Source organism: Leuciscus leuciscus, assembly GCF_965113295.1.
Source record: "Leuciscus leuciscus genome assembly, chromosome: 9".
NCBI lineage: Eukaryota > Metazoa > Chordata > Actinopteri > Cypriniformes > Leuciscidae > Leuciscus > Leuciscus leuciscus.
The window spans coordinates 22,995,978-23,023,195 of record NC_138733.1 but is presented as its reverse complement, the minus strand read 5'-3'; the positions used below and the strand labels follow the sequence as shown (position 1 = coordinate 23,023,195).

The 27,218-nt window shown below is 38.9% G+C and overlaps 2 protein-coding genes across 3 annotated transcripts; both read left to right on the top strand.

The window, feature by feature from the left end:
* The first annotated feature begins 463 nt into the window (after positions 1 to 463).
* Positions 464 to 13,992, top strand: prpf8 (pre-mRNA processing factor 8). 2 transcript variants are annotated; one of them, XM_082180457.1, is made up of 42 exons: positions 464 to 610; positions 1,230 to 1,361; positions 1,790 to 1,958; positions 2,047 to 2,211; positions 2,662 to 2,880; positions 2,961 to 3,173; positions 3,250 to 3,375; positions 3,456 to 3,561; positions 3,650 to 3,840; positions 4,088 to 4,207; positions 4,304 to 4,613; positions 4,695 to 4,829; positions 4,928 to 5,057; positions 5,156 to 5,352; positions 5,441 to 5,647; positions 5,750 to 5,913; positions 6,006 to 6,132; positions 6,238 to 6,430; positions 6,897 to 7,084; positions 7,216 to 7,454; positions 7,544 to 7,690; positions 7,778 to 7,988; positions 8,070 to 8,186; positions 8,300 to 8,547; positions 8,662 to 8,841; positions 8,922 to 9,057; positions 9,162 to 9,331; positions 9,504 to 9,633; positions 9,749 to 9,895; positions 10,081 to 10,241; positions 10,381 to 10,572; positions 10,703 to 10,940; positions 11,049 to 11,177; positions 11,281 to 11,394; positions 11,508 to 11,681; positions 11,785 to 11,978; positions 12,091 to 12,330; positions 12,417 to 12,558; positions 12,660 to 12,800; positions 12,907 to 13,046; positions 13,152 to 13,354; positions 13,456 to 13,992. In XM_082180457.1, the coding sequence occupies exons 2-42, from the start codon at positions 1,241 to 1,243 to the stop codon at positions 13,608 to 13,610; spliced, it is 7,029 nt and encodes a 2,342-aa protein (XP_082036583.1). In that variant the 5' UTR covers positions 464 to 610; positions 1,230 to 1,240; the 3' UTR covers positions 13,611 to 13,992. The 2 variants fall into 2 exon arrangements, with proteins under 2 accessions (XP_082036583.1, XP_082036584.1); XM_082180458.1 differs by having other exon boundaries at positions 477 to 610; positions 1,233 to 1,361.
* Positions 13,993 to 15,253: 1,261 nt separating this feature from the next.
* Positions 15,254 to 27,034, top strand: rilp (Rab interacting lysosomal protein). Its single transcript, XM_082180553.1, has 8 exons — positions 15,254 to 15,968; positions 17,480 to 17,603; positions 18,734 to 18,855; positions 20,380 to 20,574; positions 21,852 to 22,012; positions 22,105 to 22,227; positions 22,304 to 22,393; positions 24,704 to 27,034. Exons 1-8 carry the CDS (start codon positions 15,615 to 15,617, stop codon positions 24,846 to 24,848), a joined length of 1,314 nt encoding a protein of 437 aa, XP_082036679.1. The 5' UTR covers positions 15,254 to 15,614; the 3' UTR covers positions 24,849 to 27,034.
* The last annotated feature ends 184 nt before the right edge of the window (positions 27,035 to 27,218 follow it).

Genomic DNA, 27,218 nt, shown 5'->3' with positions numbered 1-27,218 from the left:
TTTGTATCCTTAGAGATATAGACATTTAAAATGCTGGGGGAGGGACAGTAATTTTGAGAAAAATATCAGGTCAAGTGATTCTGCCGTTGTTTTCATATGCGTTACAAACTGTAAAATGCTAAAAAGGAAAAAAAGAAATTGAAAGGAAATATTTTGTGGAAATAGTCTTAAAGTGTAGAAACACTGTAATAAATAACATAACATATCCTGCAAATTTAGTAGTTATATACGTTATAAAATATACATTAATATTATGTCAATAGAAAATTTGCTATAATTTTCTTATAATAATTCATTTCATTCAAAACATTAACACATATTCAAACAATCTTACCAGTTTACAACTATGAATGAACTAAAATAACAGGGAACATGAAAAGGACAAAAAGAGCACTTTTCATATCCGGTGTCATATCCGGAAGTAGGGCCCTACGCATTTTCTTACGTTCTGTTCCGTAAATACATCATTTCCGTTGAGGTAGGATCTTCCAGATACGTAAAGCGCATTCGTGAATCGAAAGACCATACGCACAACGTGCATGGTACGCCATTCCGCCGAGCACAAACCAAGCACACAACTACATTCATTGGCGAGAAACTGCATTTAACAGTAAGCTATTTTGATTTACACGAGCGCACGCTGCTTCTTATTTAATTGTTTTTTATTTGAAAAAGTATTACTTTATCTCTGGCAATGCTTGTTTGCGGAAACAGTTTGTTTGTGTAATATGCGGTAAGCTAAGCTAACACGCTAACTCCTGCTTTATTGAGGCCGACGAAACGAATAGTATTACGCATCCATGCCTACTAATCATAAATATTTTTATTTGAGCTGCAACATGTCTAACCTGAAAAGTGTAGTGCTACCTGTCGGTTGTATTTAATCAGTAAACATTGGCTTGCAAGTTTCTATCCGATAGCAAAACAATTCAGGCGCCATAGTCAAGTTAGTCGGCTAGGTTAATTGATGTGGTTTAGGTAACAGTTATTTTGTTAAAGTAACGTTAGATGGCCAAACTTGTGCATTTTAGTTAGTTTTCTTTTACAACCAACAAATCTGCCTTTTCTTTGATTTCACTTCTTTTTTTCTACTGGATAGTCAGTCACGCTGTTGTGGTTCTTCTGTTCGTATGGCCGTGTTGTATTGCGATCATCTTTAACGTGTTTCTGTACGCCTGGTTTGAAGTCTGACCTCATATATTTTGTGCATTACTGTTTTTTTCTTCCAGTAGACGCTGCCATGGCAGCTGCATTCCCTTACAGAGGTGTTCCTGGAACAATGCCTCCAGGTGTTCCTCCACCTCCTCCTGCTGTTGCTCCAATACCAGATTACATGACCGAGGAGAAACTGCAAGAGAAAGGTGAGTTCACATCATTTGATCATGCAGTTCATTTCTAACTCACCGTCCCACACTAGCGTTTTTAAAAAGTTTCTTGTACACTGAAATGTTGGAAACCACTGAAATCATCTTACTGCGCAAAGCATAAAATGCAATAAAAGCTCCCAGAGATGATACAGAGAGACCAGATATAATAAAGTGCTCAGGCTATTTTTCTGGCACAATTGTTTTTATTAGCACTATCTCATTACTTAATAATGCATCCATATAATCCATTCTTCAGAAAGCTCTGTTTCGCATGACAAATGTTGTCAGCATGGATGCAAAGCCAAAACATATAGGAAACAATGCGTTTTCAAATGCAGATTTGTGTAGATGTAGCTTAAGTTAAATACCAACTCTGAATGTTTAGTGACATGTTTCTCTTTTTGCTTGTTACTCTGTTGTAGCTCGGAAATGGCAGCAGCTTCAGGCCAAACGCTACTCGGAGAAAAGGAAATTTGGCTTTGTGGATGCTCAGAAAGAGGACATGCCACCTGAGCATGTGCGAAAAATCATCAGGGATCATGGTGATATGACGAACAGGAAATTTCGTCACGACAAGAGGGTCTACCTTGGGTAAGCACATTACATTACAAACATTATTACGTAGACTTATGTTTTTATGTATGCTCATTAGTAACATTGTGTTGCTTTTTGTTTGTAGGGCACTGAAATATATGCCCCATGCAGTACTCAAACTGCTGGAGAACATGCCCATGCCCTGGGAGCAGATCAGAGATGTTCCTGTGCTCTACCACATTACAGGCGCCATTTCCTTTGTAAACGAAATCCCATGGGTTATTGAGCCGGTGTACATTGCTCAGTGGGGGTAGGTGACAGCATACAAACAACACTTTCAGAAAAGAGATTGAAACTTAGGGCTGCACGATCTGTGGAAAAAAATATTGAATTTAGATATTTCGTATAAAATTAAAGGTTTGTTGTAGTTTTTAAGGCTTCACCAATAATTATATTAGTACAAATTATGATGATTTAATTGAATATTAGTTTTAGATTGAATATACTTTTTTTTTGGTATATTTAACTGTCAAATAAAAAGTGTATTTAAGAAAGAAGAAAAATTCCCACATTACAACTGAAAAAACCCATTACTAATATGTATGGCTATTTCCATTTCTTAATTTTCAAGCAATAAACCATCAAGCTTTCATTTAAGCGGAAAAATGCTTAGAGCCCTTAAAGCTTTTCTTCATACTGCAATTTCAGTTATGTTCAGAATTATCATGCAGCCCTTCAAAAAAGTCTTTTTTTTCACCAGCACAATGTGGATCATGATGCGTCGTGAGAAGAGAGACAGGCGGCACTTCAAGCGCATGCGTTTCCCCCCATTTGATGATGAAGAGCCTCCATTAGATTATGCAGACAACATCCTGGATGTTGAGCCTCTGGAGGCAATCCAGATGGAGCTGGACAATGAGGAGGATTCTTCTGTTGTAGAATGGTTGTATGAGCATCAACCTCTAAAAGATACCACAAAGTGAGTGTTAGTGACGGTTGTAAAAATATGGTTAGCGTGTATCTTTTGCTCATGATTTATCTTTTCCCTTCCCTTCACAGATATGTGAATGGGACCACATACAGACGCTGGCAGTTCACTTTACCAATGATGTCCACTCTGTATCGATTGGCTAATCAGCTGCTGACAGACTTGGTGGATGGAAACTACTTCTACTTGTTTGACTTGAAGGCTTTCTTCACCTCCAAAGCTTTGAACATGGCCATTCCAGGGGGGCCCAAATTTGAGCCGCTTGTCAGAGACATTAACCTCCAGTACGTACTGTGTCAATCCTGTAGCATTTTTGATTGTTTTATTTTCTCCAGAAGACTTAACTTGTTATGGTTACAGGGATGAAGACTGGAATGAGTTCAATGACATCAACAAGATCATCATCAGGCAGCCAATCAGGACCGAATACAAAATTGCATTCCCTTACCTGTACAATAACCTGCCACATCATGTGCACCTCACCTGGTACGAAACATTATCATACCTATGATTTTATTGTTCTATTCAAATTCTTGTGCTGAACCAATATCTGTTGGTCCATGCAGGTACCACACACCAAATGTGGTGTTCATCAAGACTGAGGATCCTGATCTGCCTGCCTTCTACTTTGACCCTCTGATCAACCCCATCTCTCATAGGCACTCTGTTAAGGTCAGAAATTAAACTGTTTAATTAAACTGTGGATGTAAGTTTCTTGGTTTCTTCCCACACTAATTGCAAGCTTGTGTTTTCTCCATAGAGCCAAGAGCCACTGCCAGATGATGATGAGGAGTTTGAACTTCCTGAGTATGTAGAGCCATTCCTGAAGGAGACGCCCCTCTACACTGACAACACAGCTAATGGAATTGCACTGTTGTGGGCACCTCGTCCATTCAATCTCCGCTCGGGAAGAACCAGACGGGCTATTGATGTGCCTCTCATTAAAAACTGGTTTGTTTAATACAGTCTACTGCATTTGCACACGGTAAGGGGGTTTTCACACAGAACACATTTTTGCGTTCCACTTTGCTGCTTTTCAAATTCTATTTTTTTTCCACTGCCCCTTGTCTCGTGTTATTAAACACAAAAATGTGTTCTGTGTGACTGGCCCCTAACCCATGTAGGGTTTGAGTATTGAGACCATACAAGAAGGCTATAATTTCTGATTAGAGGCTCTTGTTTCTCCAAACACCTTCAGGTATCGTGAGCACTGTCCTGCAGGCCAACCTGTGAAGGTGCGTGTGTCTTACCAGAAGCTCCTGAAGTACTATGTGCTAAACGCTCTAAAACACAGACCACCTAAGGCACAGAAAAAGAGGTGAGGTTGCTATTCCAGAGCTTGTTCCATGGAAAAGTGTTTATGCATTTAATGATGATTTTCCTTTTTCCTTACCTTTTCTCCTATCTATTTTAGATACCTGTTCCGTTCTTTCAAGGCCACCAAATTCTTCCAGTCCACAAAGCTGGACTGGGTAGAAGTCGGTCTCCAGGTGTGCCGGCAGGGCTACAACATGCTGAACCTGCTGATTCACAGAAAGAACCTCAACTACTTGCACTTGGATTACAACTTCAACTTGAAGCCTGTGAAAACCCTCACAACAAAGGAACGTAAGAAGTCCAGATTTGGAAACGCGTTCCACTTGTGCCGTGAGGTTCTGCGATTGAGCAAGCTTGTGGTGGACAGTCATGTGCAGTATAGGCTTGGAAACGTTGATGCTTTCCAGGTATGGGTGGTTTCTGTGTAGCTAATCCGTACCATTGTCTAATTTTTTTTTCATTACTAAAGTCTTCTGTCTATCCTGTAGTTGTCAGATGGACTGCAGTACATCTTTGCCCATGTCGGTCAGTTGACTGGCATGTACCGCTACAAGTACAAGCTCATGAGGCAGATTAGAATGTGCAAAGACCTGAAGCATCTCATCTACTACCGCTTCAACACAGTGAGTAACACTCAATGCAAATAAATACATAATTTTGTTGATTGAATTAAAGTTTGGATTGGTGCTATGCCGTGCATCTAAAGTGACATGTTTTTTAGGGCCCAGTTGGAAAAGGTCCAGGCTGTGGGTTCTGGGCTCCAGGGTGGAGAGTCTGGCTGTTCTTTATGAGAGGCATCACCCCTCTTCTGGAGCGGTGGCTTGGCAATCTTCTGGCCAGGCAGTTTGAGGGTAAAATGAGCTTTTATTTGTATGCAAAAAGCATGTAGAAAGATGTAGTCAAATTTTACAAGTTACCAAGTGCTGATTTATTGTGTAATGCCATTTAGGTCGACACTCTAAGGGTGTTGCCAAGACTGTGACCAAACAGCGTGTGGAATCTCACTTTGATCTTGAGCTGAGAGCTGCTGTGATGCATGACATCCTGGATATGATGCCTGAGGGTATCAAGCAGAACAAGGCTAGAACCATCTTGCAGCATCTCAGTGAGTCATGGAGGTGCTGGAAGGCCAACATCCCCTGGAAGGTACATTTTTGGTCATTTGTTGTTGCCTATTAATGGTACGTTATTCAATTTCAGAGTTTACCATTAAGTGATCATTATTTTTTTTCAGGTTCCTGGGCTTCCAACCCCCATCGAGAACATGATTCTCCGCTACGTGAAGGCCAAAGCTGACTGGTGGACCAACACGGCCCACTACAACCGTGAGAGAATCAGAAGAGGAGCTACTGTGGATAAGACGGTGTGCAAGAAGAACCTGGGACGTCTCACTCGACTCTACCTAAAGGCAGAGCAAGAGAGACAGCACAATTACCTGAAGGTACATTTCTTGGGTAACATAAAATGTCCTGGAAGACTTTGAACAGGTGGCTATTACTGTGAAAGAACACATTGACGAGTGATTTAATATTTTATCTTATAGGATGGGCCTTACATCACTGCTGAAGAGGCTGTGGCCATCTACACCACCACAGTGCATTGGCTGGAGAGTCGTCGGTTCTCTCCGATCCCCTTCCCTCCTCTCTCCTACAAACATGACACTAAGCTGCTCATCCTGGCTTTGGAGAGACTCAAGGAGGCTTACAGGTCAGGCCAGTCCCATAACAGCAACCTGGGTGGATGTGCTGGTTTTATGTAGATGGCATCTTTTCTGACTTTGCTTTGTTCCTTTTAATTAGTGTGAAGTCGAGGCTGAACCAGTCACAGCGTGAGGAGTTGGGTCTGATTGAGCAGGCTTATGACAATCCTCACGAGGCTCTGTCCAGAATCAAACGTCACCTCCTCACTCAGAGAGCCTTCAAAGAGGTTTGCACACATTCAACATTTAAATGCATTTCATGTAACCACAAGCGTCCTCTAAGCCCATTACTGGTCCTAGATTGCATCTGAAGTGGTTCTTTTTCTCTCTAGGTGGGCATTGAGTTCATGGACCTTTACAGTCATCTGGTGCCGGTTTACGATGTTGAACCTCTGGAAAAGATCACTGACGCGTACCTGGATCAGTACCTGTGGTATGAGGCAGACAAGCGCAGGCTTTTCCCACCCTGGATCAAGCCAGCCGACACAGAACCACCTCCACTGCTAGTGTACAAATGGTGCCAAGGTGAGATCAATTTACTGTGGTCCACCAGTATGGATATTTTGATGGCCTATGCCAATATCTTAGAAAGCAGTATAACTGATATAAAGCTTAAATGTTGGCAGTATATGAAAAACTTAGTGTTTTCTTTTATATTACTAACAATAGAACGCTAAACACTTAAATACTTTATATACAGTTACTTTCTTTAACATTTTATATCTAATAATTATTAATCTCCGCTCAGGTGCTGTTGTTGTCAAACTGAAAGTCCCATCGCTAAAAGTCCCATTCATCATTTATTGGGCATGCAGAAACTCATCTGCTAATGCCAATAATTAAAACATTGGCAAATACCGTCAACCTATAATTGTGACTGGTTATTTTAAGACATCAAACTATTGTAATGTTATTCTAGAGATCTTGTACACTGGATAAATGAGGGTTGATTAAATGATATTTCATTAACATTTCTAATTATGTCTACTAGGAATCAACAACCTGCAGGATGTGTGGGAGACAGCAGAGGGTGAATGTAACGTCATGCTGGAGTCTCGCTACGAGAAGATGTACGAGAAGATTGACTTGACATTGTTGAACAGGCTTCTGCGTCTCATTGTGGATCACAACATTGCCGATTACATGACGGCCAAAAACAATGTTGTCATTAACTATAAGGTATGTTTATTGCACAGTACATTCCATTGATAACATTCGTATTTCCCTCTTAATGCATTTGAGAAGTTCATATTTGAAATTTCCATTCACTGCTTTGGTTGATTTTAGATGTCTGTATTTTCTCTTTGCAGGACATGAACCACACAAACTCGTATGGTATTATCCGTGGCCTGCAGTTTGCCTCTTTTATCGTGCAGTACTATGGGTTGGTGATGGACCTGCTGGTGCTGGGTCTTCACAGAGCAAGTGAGATGGCTGGCCCTCCTCAGATGCCCAATGACTTCCTCAGCTTCCAGGACACGGCCACTGAGAGTGCCCATCCCATCCGTCTTTACTGCAGATACATAGACCGCATTCACATCTTCTTCAGGTTAGTAGTGCAGATGAAGGAAGTCTCCTGTTTTTTTTTTAAGTTGCTGTTTTATAAATGTTATGATATTCTGGTTCTGCTGTGTGTAGGTTCTCTGCTGATGAGGCGAGAGATCTGATCCAGAGATACCTGACCGAGCACCCAGATCCCAACAATGAGAACATTGTGGGCTACAACAATAAGAAATGCTGGCCCCGTGATGCTAGGATGAGACTGATGAAACATGATGTGAACTTGTAAGTGCTCTAGACTTTGCTCCTTTTGAACACCTTAAATCTTAGACAAATGCATGTGGTATAATTTATTTGCTTATAATCGCACAGGGGCCGTGCTGTGTTCTGGGACATCAAGAATCGCCTCCCTCGTTCTGTGACCACAGTTCAGTGGGAGAACAGCTTTGTGTCTGTGTACAGCAAGGACAACCCCAATCTGCTTTTCAATATGTGTGGCTTTGAGTGTCGCATCCTCCCGAAGTGCCGCACTAGTTATGAGGAGTTTACACACAAAGATGGTGTTTGGAATTTGCAGAACGAGGTAAGTAGAATTACAAACGATCTGTAAAAAAACTGTTGGCACAACAGAAAGGATGGTGGATAATTGTATGTTGGTTTTTAGGTAACAAAGGAAAGGACAGCACAGTGTTTCCTGCGTGTAGATGATGAGTCCATGCAGAGGTTCCACAACAGAGTGCGACAAATTCTTATGGCTTCTGGCTCCACCACTTTCACTAAGGTATGAGCCTTGAACCTTAACAGCAAAACATCCATACTCATGTAATGTGTAATAGGTATCAGGAACTAATTTCCCATTTTGCACATGGTTTTACATAATGTTGCTCTTCTCAGATTGTGAATAAGTGGAACACAGCTCTGATTGGTCTGATGACGTACTTCCGTGAAGCTGTGGTCAACACTCAAGAGCTTCTGGACCTGCTGGTGAAGTGTGAGAATAAGATCCAAACCCGTATCAAGATTGGTTTGAACTCCAAAATGCCCAGCCGTTTCCCTCCTGTGGTGTTTTACACCCCTAAGGAGTTGGGTGGACTGGGAATGCTTTCCATGGGACACGTACTAATCCCACAGTCTGACCTTCGGTAAGTTAATTGCTGTTTTTGTTGCTGTTTCCTTGGTCTGATACAACTTTAATGAAATTAATATGCAACCACAGATTCAGGCTATTAATGATAGTTCTACTGTTTTTTGCTCAGGTGGTCCAAACAGACTGATGTGGGAATCACTCATTTCCGCTCTGGAATGAGTCACGAGGAGGATCAGTTGATTCCTAATCTGTACCGTTACATCCAGCCATGGGAGAGCGAGTTCATCGACTCTCAGAGAGTTTGGGCCGAGTACGCCCTCAAGCGCCAGGAGGCCATTGCTCAGAACAGGTACTGTCCTCTTAACCAAAGCCAAATCTTGATGATGTTGATGTATTCAAGCTTATTAAAATGAATTTGATACTCCTCAGACGTTTGACACTGGAAGATCTGGAGGACTCCTGGGACAGAGGTATTCCACGTATCAACACCCTCTTCCAGAAGGACAGACACACACTTGCTTATGACAAGGGCTGGAGAGTCAGAACAGACTTCAAACAGTACCAGGTAAAAATCTTTCCATCTGGGAAACATTGCACGTTAACAGCAATGCCACACACCAGTCAGATTTATTTTCATGGTGTTTTAAAGATTTTTGAATATGTTTTCAGGTTCTGAAGCAAAATCCATTCTGGTGGACTCACCAAAGGCATGATGGAAAATTGTGGAATTTGAACAACTACCGTACAGACATGATCCAGGCACTTGGAGGGGTGGAAGGCATTCTTGAGCACACTCTGTTCAAGGGAACCTACTTCCCCACGTGGGAGGGTCTCTTCTGGTAAGATCTTTTTATGTTGACGTATCCAGTACAGTTAACCCAAAGTTTGAGACCCTAATATCCTTTTTTTATTTTATTATTGATAAACGCAATAAATTCAGCAGAAACTTTCAATTTAGTTAATTTTGGCAAAAAAAAAAACGAATTTATTTAACATTTTGATCTTCTATAGGGAGAAGGCTAGTGGTTTTGAAGAGTCCATGAAATGGAAGAAACTCACCAATGCTCAGAGATCTGGTCTGAACCAGATTCCTAACCGACGATTCACCTTGTGGTGGTCTCCTACAATCAACAGAGCCAATGTAAGTCTATGAGAAGCAACTGCATTTAGAAATGGGGTGGGGAAAAAAGCGTTCAAAGCTTCTTTTTTCACCCCCTTTTTATTGAGACTCACTCATTCTCTTGATGTTCTTGTAGGTATATGTGGGTTTCCAGGTGCAGTTGGACCTCACTGGAATCTTCATGCATGGTAAAATCCCAACGCTCAAGATCTCTCTGATCCAGATCTTCAGAGCTCACTTGTGGCAGAAGATTCATGAGAGCGTCGTCATGGATCTCTGTCAGGTAAAGAGATGTTTCCTTAGGTCAGGATATTATACAATTAATATAATGCATGCTTATTTAATGAGACCCTACATTACAGTGTAAGTAGGACTGGTTTTACACTTTAGACTGAACTTACTGACAATTGACTCATTCAGAGTTGTGCTGAAGAGTGCCATCAGTAAGCTTTTGTTGGCTTTCTGTAGGTGTTTGATCAAGAGCTGGATGCTTTGGAGATCGAGACTGTCCAGAAAGAGACAATCCATCCCAGGAAGTCTTACAAGATGAATTCCTCCTGTGCTGACATTCTGTTGTTTGCATCCTACAAGTGGAATGTCTCACGTCCCTCGCTTCTAGCAGACTCCAAGTATGTGACTGAGCATAATAGATATGTTTAGTTCTAAGATATCAAGAGGAAGCATGAATATAAATGTCACAAGTAGTGCTCGCAAGTATAACCAGATAGAAAATGCCTTAATCATATTTTCTTGCGTTTCTTCCTTTAGGGATGTTATGGACAGCACCACCACACAGAAGTACTGGATTGACATTCAGCTCAGATGGGGTGACTACGACTCCCATGACATTGAGCGATATGCCAGGGCCAAGTTTTTGGACTACACCACTGACAACATGAGTATTTACCCATCACCCACTGGAGTCCTGATTGCCATTGATCTGGCTTACAACCTTCACAGGTCAGTACTTTGTCATGTTGTGTAGGTGATTTTGTGTCACATAGTAAAGTACAACTTCGGTTAAACATCCCAAAAACAGTGACCGAGCAGCTGCTAAAGTATTTGATTTGTCCTCTATCTCTCTCTGCAGTGCTTATGGAAACTGGTTCCCTGGAGCCAAGCCCCTGATCCAGCAGGCCATGGCGAAGATAATGAAGGCCAACCCTGCTCTGTATGTGCTGAGAGAGCGAATCCGCAAGGGTCTGCAACTCTATTCTTCAGAGCCCACTGAGCCTTACCTATCTTCCCAGAACTATGGAGAGCTCTTCTCCAACCAGATCATCTGGTTTGTGGATGACACCAATGTGTACAGAGTCACCATCCACAAGGCAAGTGAATTTAACATCATGTAGATGTCTTTTATGGTGTTCATGTTGTCATCATCTTGGGTTGTGTGCTAAAATGTCAAATTTGTTTACATTTTATCCATGTTTTAGACTTTTGAAGGTAACTTGACCACCAAACCAATCAATGGAGCAATTTTCATCTTCAACCCCAGAACTGGACAGCTTTTCCTGAAGATCATTCACACTTCTGTATGGGCAGGACAAAAGCGTCTCGGACAGGTCAGTCTTGTGTTTTGTCTCCGTGCAGTTATTTTTTGTCTTTAGTCAGTCACTCAGTTGTTTAGGTTTTGCTGAGCTGCACTTTTTTTTTTTTTTTTTTTAGCTGGCTAAGTGGAAGACTGCTGAAGAAGTGGCTGCCCTGATCCGATCGCTGCCTGTTGAAGAGCAGCCCAAACAGATTATTGTGACCAGGAAGGGCATGTTGGATCCTCTTGAGGTTAGAAACACCCATTAAAACTGAAAGGCAAATTAACTGAGTTAATGCTCTGGAAATTAATTAAACATCTGTATATGTTAACTTTTAGATTAACAGCTTTCTGTTTTTCTCAGGTGCACTTGCTGGACTTCCCCAACATTGTAATCAAGGGCTCTGAGCTCCAGCTGCCCTTCCAGGCATGTCTGAAAGTGGAGAAGTTTGGAGACCTCATTCTGAAGGCCACAGAGCCTCAGATGGTCCTGTTCAATCTGTACGATGACTGGCTGAAGACCATCTCCTCTTACACTGTAAATCCAGCACTAATACTATAATTTTGACCTGATCATTTGTTGCTTCTGACGGTTACACTGCTCATAAGGTCTTTAACCATTGTACATTTTTGTTGCCTAGGCTTTCTCTCGTTTGATCCTTATCCTGAGAGCACTTCATGTCAATAATGACCGTGCCAAAGTTATCCTGAAGCCTGACAAGACCACCATCACTGAGCCCCACCACATCTGGCCCACTCTGACCGATGAGGAGTGGATCAAAGTGGAGGTGCAGCTCAAAGATCTCATCCTGGCTGATTATGGCAAGAAGAACAAGTGAGTGCTATGGAACATATGCTGACTTCTGAGTGCATACTGAAAAAATATATTTTGCTGTGTGAAGGTTTCCTTCTCACATTTTAACTTTTTTTCCCCCACTCCTTCACAGTGTGAATGTGGCGTCTTTGACCCAGTCTGAAATCAGGGACATCATCCTGGGTATGGAGATCTCGGCTCCATCCCAGCAGAGACAGCAGATTGCTGAGATTGAGAAGCAGACCAAGGAGCAGTCTCAACTAACGGCCACACAGACTCGCACTGTAAACAAACACGGGGATGAGATTATCACCTCCACCACCAGCAACTACGAGACGCAGACCTTCTCTTCCAAAACTGAATGGAGAGTTAGGTGTGTAAAGTTCTCCATGTCTGTCTTGTCTTTTTAGTTGTTAAAACACAGCTAGATTGAGTTTAACTGTTTTCCTGATCTCACAGGGCGATCTCTGCTGCCAACTTGCACTTACGTACTAACCACATCTACGTATCATCGGATGACATCAAAGAGACTGGATACACTTACATTCTGCCCAAGAACGTTCTGAAGAAGTTCATCTGCATCTCCGATCTGCGTGCTCAGGTTAGATGAAATGTCGTCTTAACGTGATTTCTCTTATAGATCCTCTTCCTTTGGTTCATTTAGAAGTATCCTAAACCTTTTTTCTTTTTTTATGCCTATAGATTGCAGGTTATCTCTATGGAACCAGCCCTCCAGATAACCCTCAGGTAAAAGAGATCCGCTGCATTGTGATGGTGCCACAGTGGGGTACGCATCAGACGGTTCACCTGCCCAACCAGCTGCCACAACACGAGTACTTGAAGGTCAGTGTTTTACACGCATGCATATGTCTGTAGTTTGGTGTTATCAGCCGTCTACGTTCTCCCTAGCCATATCAAACCGTTTGAATGCCGTCTTTATCTTTCATAGGAAATGGAACCTCTTGGATGGATCCATACGCAGCCCAATGAATCGCCCCAGCTTTCTCCTCAGGATGTCACCACTCATGCAAAGGTCATGGCTGACAACCCATCCTGGGATGGCGAGAAGACTATCATTATTACTTGCAGGTACATATTTAGCATACAAATGCACTGTGGCTGTGTAATGATTATCTGGTTGTAATGTATTTGACACTGCTTTTGTGAGTTTAACATTTGGTTTTGCTTATCTAGTTTCACCCCTGGTTCCTGCACGCTGACGGCATACAAGCTGACTCCTAGTGGGTATGAGTGGGGCAGGCAAAACACAGATAAGGGTAATAACCCCAAAGGTTACTTGCCTTCTCACTACGAAAGAGTACAGATGCTCTTGTCTGACCGTTTCCTTGGCTTCTTCATGGTGCCTGGCCAGGTTTCCTGGAATTACAACTTCATGGGTGAGCATAGCTTTAAATTAATGATATAATTTAAGTGATTTAAACCTTTAAAAAAAATCCTTTCAGATATGACACTGTTTCTATTCCCCCCCTCATTCTAGGTGTTCGCCATGACCCTAACATGAAGTATGACCTACAGTTGGCCAACCCGAAAGAGTTCTACCATGAAGTTCACAGACCATCTCACTTCCTCAACTTCGCTTCTTTGCAGGAAGGTGAACTCTACAATGCTGACCGTGAGGACATGTATGGATAATAGTACAAACAGCAACTATATAAAGTAAAAGCACCCAGCAAATGCTTTTGTTCTGTTTTGTCACCAAGACTCGCTCTTTATTGTTTGCAGTAATGTAAATGCTTAGAAACTCAAAGCATGTCATGTTTTTTGCTTCATCATAATTGTCTGGCATTGAGTTGATTATGCACATTGCAGAAAAGCATATTTTGTGCTTTCTGTCTGTAGATGTGAGATGAATGAATTGCCATCTAAAAATATCTGTATCGTTTTTCGTAATAATTTGTAGTATGTTGTGTTTTTATAAATCTGGCATATTTTGTCTGTACCCTGTAGCTATGTTGTGCATCTGTCATGTACACTGTAGTTCGGGTTTAAATAAAGATTACCACTTTTATAAGAATTTGAGCTTTTATCTCATTGTCATTTCCGTTGGTTTTTTGGAATAAAATCATCTGTGTCCACTGAAGGAACAGTAGCTGCTCTATCTAGAGCAAGGTCACTCTATGCCTTCAGAGCAAACCAATCTGCATGCATATGTTACAGTTCACTGAGCAGCTCAGCCCTGAACATATGAAATGGCAAGTTGTTTTAACATTTATTCCTTAAAGAGTGCTATCCGATTGGATGAAGTCAATACGATGTCAGTACATTTGTAACTTGTGTTTATTCTTAATGAAGCACCTGTGTGTGTCAAGAAAAACGGTTGATTCCGGTGCACCTGCCTCTGCTCTCCGGTGTGTTTGTGGCTTAACCCGTTTTGAGATTTGGAAATGCAATGAACGGTCATGATACTGAACTCACCCAACTTGGATATTCATTCGATGATCTGCTTTTATGTTCTGCAGAATAAAGTCATTCAGGTTTGGAACGATGTGAGGGTGAGTACAGTGTAGAATTTACACTTTTTATGTGAATTATTACCTTAAACTTATCTTTGTTGTACTACTTTAACCATCACTAGTTTGTTTCACCTTTACCAATTACATGCTAGTACTAGTCACCATCCCAATAATTAAAACAACTATTTCATTGTTTCTGGTAACACATTGCACATTTTTCTATGGGGGTCTCTGGTTCAAATATCAGCTATTCATTTCTGACTAGTAGTAATTCCAGGAAGACTACTAGTTTAGACTTAGTTACTTATACCTTTTCCAGTACTTTCTAGTATCCACTTCAGGTTTAATAGCAACGTAAGAGACGCCAGTCAGCCTTTTATTAGACTGGATGTCCAAATTATTACTAAACTTTTTCTTTTTTTTTAAACCTCTTACTAGTGATATTTTTATTTAACTAGTAGTTAAAGGTTCTGATCATTAGTCTGATTATTCATTGCATTATACAATTTATAAAAAGACTAATATTTAGAACTAGTCTTGCAGCTTATAAACAATTGTAGCCTACCTACTTAGATAAAGAAATTATAGGAATAGATGCTCATATATTCTATTGCCAAATAAGTAACAGTAATAGACTGCTATTAGAAGTACAAGTATCTAGGTAGTTAGTTACATGTGAAAAAACTAACTAAACCGACTTTTAAAATAAACTAGTAATAGATGCTAGTTTTAAGGAATAAATGTTAAAACTGCTTGCCATATGTGCTGCGTTAAAGCTCTCGGGTTGCATTGGTCAGAGGAGGAGGGAACAACCATGGCAAACAAGAACTGTGGGCAGGCATAGATGTTCCTCCGTTAAACCACGTTTTATTAAAGAACACTATGCAAACATGCACGGCCAACATTCATCTACATGCTGTGCCGTGGGCGTTGCTCTTCAAGTTATGACATGCAAGTCTTTACACTGCATAGACAAGTCGATTTTATAACTCAGCCGTGTTTATTAGAGCGTATCAACAAAGGATGTAGTTACAAAACAAACTGGAGCGAAAATGCATGCATGTTTAAAAGTGAAACAAAAAAAGATCTGCGTTCGAGCTGAATCACAACTGGACATGCTGAGATCGGACTGACAGGAGTTTCGATTGTCGCTGTTTGAGTTCAAGTTCATCTGAAGTGCGCTATGGAGACTTGCGTGATAGCCGTCGAGGAAAACCAAAACGATATCGTCAAGATACATTCGTGTTTTGCGAGGACGTTTTCGTCAATGACAGTGGACGATGTGTATGAAATCGCTAAAGTGGTGGGATCCGAATTGGAGAAGCTCATCGACAGCTATGGGAAGTCTAGTGTGGAGGGTCTGGTGTCTCACATAGTGAAAGTGTTGGAGATCTTGGAGAGTTTCGCGGCGAGAAATCAATCTCATAAATGTAAGGAAGATGACCTATTGAAGGCATTTGAAACGTTACAGTTACAGCAGCAGAAGAAACGACATGTGAAAGAATGCGATGAGAGCAGCAACAGCTTAGAGAGTCGGGTAAGAACACGACAATATGGTCGACATGTCAACACTGTTACTGTAGCACTACTACTTATTTTCAAATGTCTATGCGGTTGTCTTATGAATAACTGTGTTTTAATGTAATGGACAGAGCTGGTGTGTTGCACTTGAGGATGACGCCTAATACAGCCGGACTTTTGATTCGTATCGATCGTGATTCGCGACACGTTGATCGATTTTAGGAAATTCCAATAGGGGACACTTCCGGTCTACCCTTCCCCTCAGTAAATGTCATTTTGAGAACATCATGTACCATAGTAGTGGGGATTTTTATATGTTCTATATGCTGTAATATGTTCATTAAAATTATTTGTTCAGTGATGCAGGTTAAATATTTATGCTAGGTGGCAATCAGTTATTAAATCTTATTGAGATCTCCAAAAAGAGATGTTGTTTCTATCCTTATATATAATTTTATGTTGTTTCTATGCTTAGAGAGAAATTTAACTTCTCTTAACTCTCATTTTCTGTGTGCAAAGTTTAAGACTGAAAGCTGTTTATCTTATTTAAGAGAGGAGTTCTTAAAATCTTAGTTAATAAATAAAATCGTTTGTTAAAGGGATAGTTCACCCAAAAATGAAAATGCTGTCATCATTTACTCACCCTCAAGTTGTTTCAAACCTTGAGGGTGGACCCCATTGACTTCCATAGTATTTTATTTTTTTTGCCTACTATGGAGGTCAATGGGGTCCATCAACTGTTTGGTTACAGACATTTTTCAAAATATCTTCTTTTGTGTTCAGCAGAAAAAAGAAATTCATACAGATTTGAAACAACTTGAGGGTGAGTAAATGATGACAGAATTTTCATTTTTGGGTGAACTATCCCTTTAATATAATGAACCAGTCAAACATCTCTCAACTAATAAGATGAATGGTTGTGCTGCTTATATAACTATATGGGCCTGTCCTGCATTGTTAATACACGAGTGGTTTACAAGCCACTGGCTGCATCTGAAATCATACTTCCCTACTCTGTAGTAAGCGAAAAACAGTATGTGACAAAAGTATGTCCAAATTTACACAGTACTCACAAAAAGAGTTGGCAAAAAGTACCCGGATGACCTGCTTCTTCCTGCGAGATTCTGAAGTGTGCATATGATGGACACTTTACTATCCCATGAGACCACGGGAGAGGATTTGTGAATGGCAATGAAGCGAAGTAATAACCATAGACAGTATGGGTAATAACTGACGCTGGTAGGTCATATGATAATGAAAGCATGGCAAATGTATTATGTTAATAATACACACATTCATACTATATAGAACAGACTTTTTTTAGCGGCCATGAAGTAATTACTTATTCAAAATAAGTACCTACTCAAGAGAGTATGCAATCCGGACTCAGCCACTGTGTTCTCAAAGTGATCTGTTAAATTGTTAGGCTTTTGAATTGAAACCAATCTCAGGGTGACACCTGGTAGTCTCACTTCATGCGTTTGTGGTTTGAAAGGATTTTTGCAATGATTCGATTGTTTTCATCAGGACTGGCATCAGAAAGAGAAGAAATTGAAGGAGAACGTTGAAGTGTTACAGTCGCAGGTGCGTCAGCTCAAGGAAGAGAACCAGGAGCTTCTGACCCATTTACAATGCACACACTCCAAAGAAGGTAAAATGACCTGGGACGCACATAACAATATTTAAATGAAGACATGAGTTTGTTCATTTATACCAAAATGAATGGAATATCAGTGTAATTGTCATTTCTAGTGTATTAGTAAATGAACTACACCTTCTGGAATGGAAACCATCATGAAATGTTTTTAGTTCAGATGGTCTTCTTAATTGATTTATGTATTGGAATGATGATCAGTCTTACTAAAGTCACGGAAGTAACTTCTGTAATTTATTCTGTATTGGGTTATCGGAAAAGAAAACGTAATGCTATTGGATTTTGAGATGTGGGCATTGCACTCAAAAGTGGAGGCAGATGAATACAAGCTTGCAGTCGATTGTAAGAAAGGCGCAGGTTTAATCTGACTAAATGATTGGAGAAGTCTGTCATTTTCACTTAAAGATCCAGTTATGACATTTTGGTGACGCATTTTATTGATTTATTTTATATTTAAACATCTACATGGATAAATCCTTCACAGTCAGATCTATGACATGCATTTAGAAAATTGGGTGAATTATCTTCAATAAAATACAAAAAACTAATTTGTCAATACATCATCATAATGACAAATGTTTCAAAATATTTAATTGTTAATTTTTCAAGGAAGGTATTATCCAGAGTCTTAAATGTTTTTTTTTAATTATTACAGGCTCATTGTATTTCCTTGTAGCACCAATTTAACTTGAATTTTTATTGTTGTGTACAGTATAAACTAAAGTCCAAAATGTAATTGCTTGTCATGAGATCTTCAAAAGGAGGTGTTGCTTCTATCCTGATTTCAGAGAGAAATACAACTTCTCTTAGCAATTGAGCTCTCATATTCTGTGTGCAAAGTTTCAGACTGAATAAAGCGGTTTATCTTATTTAAAGCTTATCTTCATTTATTACTGTTAGGTCAGCAGTCAGGAATGTTGTTGTCAGAATCCAGGAGCTGTTAACATTTGCTTTTAATTTGCTTCCTGAAATTCAGGAAACTCTGACATTTATTTATGTCTTTATTTAGGGACAGTACACAATGTAAAATTCATCCGTAATTCAAACTGCATTTGAAATTTCTTATTTTACAACATTATCTGCATCTATCTGCATGCAGTATTTTAAAATCTCATCTTTTTCTCTAGACCGCACACAGCGTCAGGAACGAGAGGTGATGCTCAAGCTGAAGGAAGTGGTGGATAAGCAGCGTGATGAGTTGAGAGCGAAAGTTCAGGAGATATCCAGCATGTCCAAGGAGGTGGAAGCGGTATGTGTCTGATACAACTGCGCTGATATAACCTGGGTTGCTCAAATCAATCATCAGGGGCACCAGGTTATGAACCACGAACCTTTGGGTTACAAGGGGCTATTAATATACTCCAAAATGTTGCTTTCTTGCACTTAAAATGAAAGCAAACAGTACTTAAGGAGTGTTGGGGGGTTCCCCCCCCCCCCCCCCCCCCCAACTTAAGGAGTGTTTTTCTTTCTAAAAATCCTTTTATTATTTCTTTTCACTGTCCCTGTATAAATGAATAAATGAAATATATAAAATAAATGAAAAAACAGGTTTTTCACCCACTGTAAAACAGACTGTAATCTTTTCATCAGAACTAGTTTAGTTTTTGCAACATCAAGGTTTCTTTTGTTGAATTGAAAACACAGTGCCAACATTGTGTCACTCGCAGAGCACCTGTGACAAAATAAAAAAAGTGTCATGTCACCAGTCGTGGCCGACAAGTAGTTATTCGTGAATTGCATCAGAGACGTATACCTGTGGTTTGGAGCTGAGGTTAAAAGTTTCCCTTTTTATGTTTGCCTTGCCTTTGTTATAAAACTGATCAGACCAGTTTCAGTTCAGTTCATCAGACAATTGCATAGAAAATGAACTGCAAATTCATAGCTTTAATGAAAATGAACTTAAAGGGTTAGTTCACCCAAAAATGAAAATTCTGTCAGTAATTACTCACCCTCATGTTGTTCCAACCCCGTAAGACCTTCGTTCATCTTCGGAACACAAATTAAGATATTTTTGATTAAATCTGAGAGCTGTCTCACTTCTCCATAGGCTTCTAAGACACTATAACTTGCTGGCCCAGAAAATGCATTAAAGACATCGTTAATATAGTCCAAGTGACTACAGTGGCTCAATCTTAAGTTTATAAAGCGACGAGAATACTTTTTGTGCGCAAAAAAACACAAAAATAACGACTTTATTCCACTATTTATTTCCTTCTCTCTGGGCCTCGAGTTAGTTCACGTAGTGTTTTAGCGCAGCGCGTCTGTGTTGCACGTCACCACGTAGGCTCACTATTGGCCGACGCTGGTCATGTGTGTCATGCGTGTGACGTACAACACAGACGCGCTGCGCTTAAACACTACGTGAACTAACTCGAGGCCCAGAGAGAAGGAAATAAATAGTGGAATAAAGTCGTTATTTTTGTGTTTTTTGCGCACAAAAAGTATTCTCGTCGCTTTATAAACTTAAGATTGAGCCACTGTAGTCACTTGGACTATATTAATGATGTCTTTAATGCATTTTCTGGGCCAGCAAGTTATAGTGTCTTAGAAGCCTATGGAGGAGTGAGCCAGCTCTCAGATTTAATAAAAAATATCTTAATTTGTGTTCCGAAGATGAACGAAGGTCTTACGGGGTTGGAACAACATGAGGGTGAGTAATTACTGACAGAATTTTCATTTTTGGGTGAACTAACCCTTCAATTTTTACTTTTACATTTTCAACATTGTTTTATAAATCAGTTTGAGTGATCAGAAGTGCGTGTTTGTTGTTCAGCTCCAGGAGCAGCAGGAGCGGCTAATGAAGATAAACGCGGAGCTCAGACACAAGCAGAACATCATACAGACTCAGCTGAAGAGCGCAGTGGAGAGGAAGGCCGACATGGAGGCCGACCTGTGCGAGAAACAGAAAGAGATAGAGCGCCTGAACTCACAACTAGAAAGAGCCAGCGTGAATACTGCTGCTGAAACGGTTAGTCAAGTTAATATTACTTAGATTCTTACTAACAAATTAGCTGTCCTGTGGGTATTCATTTTGTATTTCCTAAAAGCATAATGAGACAGAAGCTTCTACGTTCCTCTTGGGGGGTTTAGGTATTGGTATGTACTACCGCAGGCGCAGGGCCTAAATTGCACTTTGGTTGGTTGGATGTGACATATATAGGTCATGTTTGCCCTCGCAGGAGTGTAACGGACATGTTTGTGCACAACTCCCCCTTCAGCTTACAAACATTTCAGGATGCTTGATTAAATTCTGACATTAAAACCTTGTCAGAGTCTTTTTCACTTTGGTTTTATCTCAATCAACAGAGATCATTTAAATTCAGAAATAAATAAAAGCTTTTAGTAATGAACAAAAACGGCAAAGGAATAAGTTGATACACTGAACTAGATCTGTAGCAGTTTAATTATTTTATTTTAATATTTACATTACACTGTTTTTATGTTTTATTTATTTTATTACTTTTAAAACTGATAGTTTAAATAACTTCATTTTAATTTAATTTAAATGTTATTAATTTATCTTAATAACAGACGAAAAGATGATTTAAATTCAGAAATCAAATAAGCTTTTAGTAATGAACAAAAACTAAAAACTAAAAAATAATTTATATAAATAATAAATATAATATATAAATATAATTATACATATAATATTTATATTTTATGTAATATAAATAAGTATAAATTATTCAGAAAATAACTGTTTTCTATTTATTATTTTACATTAAATATTATAAAACTTCTGTTATATTAATATTTATATTAAACTGTTTTTGTTTTATTCAATATTTTCAGTTTCAAAATTGATCTTAATATAAAATTAGTCCTAATTTAAATTGAGTTAATGTATCTTAACAATAGCAGAGATTATTTAAATTTAGAAATCAAATAAGATTTTAGTAATTAACAAAAAAAATTAAATAATATTGATTATATTATAAAAAATTATTTATGTATTATTTTACATTTAAAAATTATTAAATCAAATTTTTTTGTTTTATTTATTATTTTCAAATTTATGAACTCACTTAAACCTCTTATTTAGGCACCATTGTGTACCACGCTTTTTATTATTAGTTTAGTGATTGGTTATAGTAACGTGCAATATGTGTCCCGCAAACAGTGTAAAAGTGTTATCAAACTGTCTTTTTAAAAATGGAATCAGCTGCACATAATCAACTGTGCTTGAGACATTTATGGTATTTGACTCACATACTCCTATAATTCCACCTTTGCCTCCTTTAGAGCAGTTCAGCCATTGACCTCACAGGTAAGATGATCATTGACTTGAAAGATCCAAATCGGCCTTGTTTTACCAAGATGGAAGTACGGGAAATGCTTTTTGAGAGGAACGAGTTGAAGGCCAATCTCTTTCTGGTGAAAGAAGAGCTTGCATATTACCAAAGGTGAGACAAATGTATTTGTGACGCATTCTAACCTTTATATCAGCACAACATCCTTTCTCAATATATACACACATTTCTCTGTCTTTCCTTAGGGAAATCCTGAATGATGAGAGATGCCCAGGGTTTTTACTCGATGCCGTGCGCTCTGCCATAAAGAAGCAGAGGACCGTCATAAAGTCTAAAATGCTCGGCATACCTGTTAGCGAATGTAGCACGTGAGTACATGCCACAAACATACTGGTAGTATACAGTGATTAATGTTATCTTTAACCATGTTTCACTCTCATATAGAGATGAGACAGATGGCCCTTTGTTTGAGAGGAGTGGAAATGAAGACATCGACACTGACAGCAGACCCCAGGACTCACGCATCAGAAACATGTGAGTGCTGCATTCATGCTAAAACAAGACAGACCTATAGCAATAATTGATTTCAGTCCAACAATCTACTTAAATTCTTTTAACCTACTTCTCTAAAAATGCCGGGTTTCAGTAGAATTGGGTTATGGGGTAAGCCACCAGTCTTGGGTACAATAAATACATTGAGTGTGAAAGGTTTACTTTGTTTTTGTAGTTTAAGATGTAGTTTTTTGAGCAACAGCAGAAATGCTTCTGACGTGCTTCTATGCTGTAAAAGATCTGCACTTGTTATGGTCGCTGTTGAGGTGTGTCATTTTGTCAATGTTGTTATGTAGTATAACAGTTGAGTTTTTATGCAGTATTTTTTTGTAATGTATTTGGTGCTGCTAGTTGTGCAAACATTACAAACCTTTAAGAAGTAAATCTAACTGATTTTATCCTTGTAAATTACTTTAAGTTGTGTAATTTAATGCAGTATGAATGATTCTGTATTAAATCATATTTTGGGACAAATTTCATTTGTTAACAAGGTTAATTTAGATGTTACTACTTTTTTTTTTTACATTTAAATTGTTTACATTTCTTACCAGATTTTAGGTTACGTGACAGACATTTGTTTTTACATTTACTTTTTTGGTTTACATTTTTTAGGTTAGATGACAGACATTTTTACATTGTAGCCAGTGGGGCAGGTTGGGCTTGTTAAACTTTCCCTTTAAATGTATGTTGGTTAAAAGCATGCGACTTTAAGTATTGTGCAACTGACAATGTACTCATTGAGAAGCTCATGTATTACACATTTTTAAAGGCACACTATGCAGGATTTGTACCTTAATACAGGGGTTTTCAACCTTTTAGGATATGCGCCCCCCCAAGTTTGTCTTATTTCATTCGCGCCCCCCTCCCTCCCAAAGTGTGAAGAGGTTCAGTGTTTGGAAGGAAGACAGGGTCGGCGTGACTGGGACTCGCACGTTTTATTTACAAAACTCAAATCAACAAACAAAAGTCGCGCCAACAGCGCATTCACCGTGGCCTTGCTACAGCATACAAAACAATCTCACAATAAAACTCTTTCCACTCGTCAGTAACTCTTTCCACTCAGTAACTCTTTCCACACGTCAGTATTTCCACAGGATCCGCCAAACTCTCCCGTTACAGACCTCGCGGAACCACGCCCCCCTCGCCACACAGGTGAAACTCGAAAAATTCGAATATCGTGCAAAAGTTATAATTTTATGAAAACAAAATCTCCAAATTCAAAATCTCACAAAATTAGAATATTACAGGATTTTAAATACAGAAATGTTGGCCCATCATGCGCATACAGTTATATACTTAATATATTAGTTTCACCTTTAAATTTGAATTACTGAAATACAATAACTTTTGCACGATATTACAATTTTTCGAGTTTCACCTGTATTATGTGCTGCATATAGCGTGCATAAAAATAGTACAGTACATATCTAGCTTACTTAATGTGATGGCTGAGCCTGTTTCTGAGAGCATTTTATGTACTGTTCGTCATACTTTCGTCGTTTTGATGCACCCAGGCCTTTGGTTTTTGCTATTAATCCTCTCTGCGTGGAAAGCCCCGTTGACGTGGAGGGTTCGACATCAATTTGCGGAAGTTGTACGGGTTCAGTCGGACACTCTTCTTCTTTTTTGCCTGACGGTTCACCCGTTTTATCACTGGTATTATTAAGTCGCTGGCAGAATCAGCAATGCAGGTTTGAGATGTGGCACCCCGCCAGATCTCGCGAGAATCACAACTTACTTTACGGCACGACATCACATACATCAACAACATATGAAGAAGCCTCTATGGAAGACACTAGCACACATTTCAGATGCGAATCATGGCAGAGTCGGCGAAGAAAGCGCGGTCGGAAGAGTGCAGGGACGGCTCTGCGTGAGTGGTATTTACGACAGTAACGTTAAATACAAGTACTCCACAGCGACTCTAGGGGGCGCTGTTCGAGAAAAACGGAAACTGCATAGTGTGCCTTTTAAATAAGACTCTTAGTCTTTTTATAAATGGTATCTGCTCTCTTCTCTGAATATTGTATGTAGTAATTTGTGTGATACACGCACACAATTTGCTCCATAATATACTGTATATTCTGGCTCTTAGCAGCATTCATTCTATATGTTCTTGGGAAAACTCTAAGCTGATCTTAGAGATCTCTTAATCACATTTCTCTCTTCAGCTTAGTAACCTTAGTAACTGAGCGTGCCAACTAGCTACTAAAAATAGTATTGAAATCCCCCTTTGTCATTCTCCTATCAGTGATTTAACGCTCTCTTATCTCCTCTGACTCAAACCTTTAGATTTGGTTTCCTGACACGGTCCAGTCTTTCTAGGAGCTCCGGTGCCCAGTCCTCTGGCCTTCCGACATCCAGCTCCACATGGGAAATCATCGATCCAGATGAGCAGGGAGTCGAGGGAGAGACACAAACCCTCAGCTCCTCTTGAGAACCACCCCAATCTGTCACTCATCCTTACCTGGGTTTGAAGAGAGAAGTTCAAAATATGTTCTTCATCTCATTTAGGTTTCAAACGAAGGAACGGACTGAAGATTGTATTGAGAGAACTATTTCTCTATGTATTTGGTTATACAGACATGGTATTTTTATGGTTTTTGCCTAATCAGTAATTTTTACTCATAGTATAAAAAATGAGTCAGCACTTGGCTTTTGTTAAATTAGCTGATAGTTAGAGTTGAGCCTGATGGTCACTCAAGAGAAGACCTGAAGATGAGTTTAGACTGTCAGTCCCATATTTTGTTGTTAGTTGTTTACACTTCTGTTCGAAACTTTGGGATCGGTAAAATTTCAAGAGCACTAAGGCTGCGTTTTTTTAAATCAAAAATACAGTACAAACAGTAATGTGAAATATTATTACAACTGCTTTCCATTTTAATATATTTTAAAATGTAATTTATTCCTTTGATGGCAAAGCTGAATTTTCAGCATAATTTCTCCAGTCTTCAGTGTCACATGATCCTTCAGAAATCATTCTAATATGCTGATTTGCTGCTCAAGAAACATTACTTATTAATATCAATGTTGAAAACATTTGTGCTTCTTAATAATTTTGTGGAAACCATTATATTTTTCATCTTTTAGAAAAGTATTAATTTCTTAAAAAAAAAAAAAGAATCTTAATGACCCTAAACTTTTCAATGACAGTGTATATATAGTTAAAGGTGAAGTGTATAATTTTTTTTTCACTTTCTCCTATTACAGTTTAATATGCTTATACAACTGTAAGTAAGACATTTGATTGCTTTTCCAATGAGTGTAATCAATGGTATTGTGGCACTTTCAAAATATTAATATTTCAAGGCCCACTTCTAGCTCAACCAATGGCATATGTTTGGGGCGGGGCTACATATAATAAGCTGTTTAGCGAGACATTTTGGAAGGGATGTTGGAGGCTTTGGAAACAATAATTATTCCTGCAATTTCATTTGGTGGTGCATAAATGACTGCAGACTGGTGCACTTAAAAACATGGGAGTAATCTGCAGTGTTTTGATAATCATAATACACCTGGCATTATATTTTCAATGTCTGGATGGAAGCTAGAGAGAATTATAGCAGCTATTTTTATAGAGAGTATATTTAATATGGATTTTAACCAAAGAGACTGACATTGTATTACAATCACTATCAGAGATAATCACACTGACCCTTTTATGTCAATAGGGGGCATTAGAGTATTTTTTATCTAAAAGTTATTTTTTTGTGTGTGGATAAAACATTAGCTGTCCCTAAAAATTATCCATTTTCTATAAGGATAACTATAAGGATTTTCAGCATGTTTTTAAATAGAAACATTTTAATATTTGCATCTAAAAAAAATTTTTTTAAATGTCAAGCAGTGCCAGTTCTGTGAAGATGTCCACGATTGTTAACCTGGTGTTAAAAAAAGCGATGCTTAAAAGTTTAATTAATTGTTTATTGTCTGATCTGTTAAAGGGAGAGTTCACTCAAAAATGTCAATTCCGTCATAATTTCCTCATCCTCATGTCATTCCAAACCTGTTTGACTCTTCTGCAGAACACAAAAGAATTACATAAATATTAAGACATGTTAATAATTTTGAAGAATGTTCAAACCAAACCGTTTTGGTTACCATTGACTTGCATTGTACGGACAAAAAACACTGGATATCTCTCAAAACATCATCTTTTGTGTTCCACAGAAGTCAGTCAGTCATAAAAGTTTGAAACAATGTGGGGGTGAGTAAAAGATGACAAAATGTTCATTTTTGGGTGAACTATTTCTTTAATGAGTTGGCACCTCTTCAGCCATTCAACTGATCAGATATGGCGTGTGACACATCCCTTATGTTGAAATAATAAGCAAAAATGTGGATGTGATTCAAATATACTTTGTATGCGTCTTAAGGTGTTCCCTGATTGAGAGGAAGTCTGTGTTTCCTCAGGAGGAAATTAGAGATAATGGGTGCCCATATGTTTTAAAGGCCCTTAGCTGAATTCTGTATTCCTTAGCTCTCTGTGACTCATCTGTTTATCTTTGGACCTTTGGAAATAAAAGTTAATGAGTCTTATACTGACCTTTTACTGTTTTATTTTTGCAAACATGTTTGTTACTAAAAAGTGCTATAAAGCTAAATAAAATCTTTAGGGGTTATTGTGATGTTTGTGTGTGTGATTTTTGACCTGAAGAGATCATTGTATTCTGAACAAAAGTTCATTTATAGTCAGTAAAAACATTTTTACATATGAAAGTAATTGGTAAGGATGAGAAAATGTTGGCAGGCAGACTGACCATTAAAAATATCCAACTCCTCCCCGAAATTCTGGGCCTTGATTTTG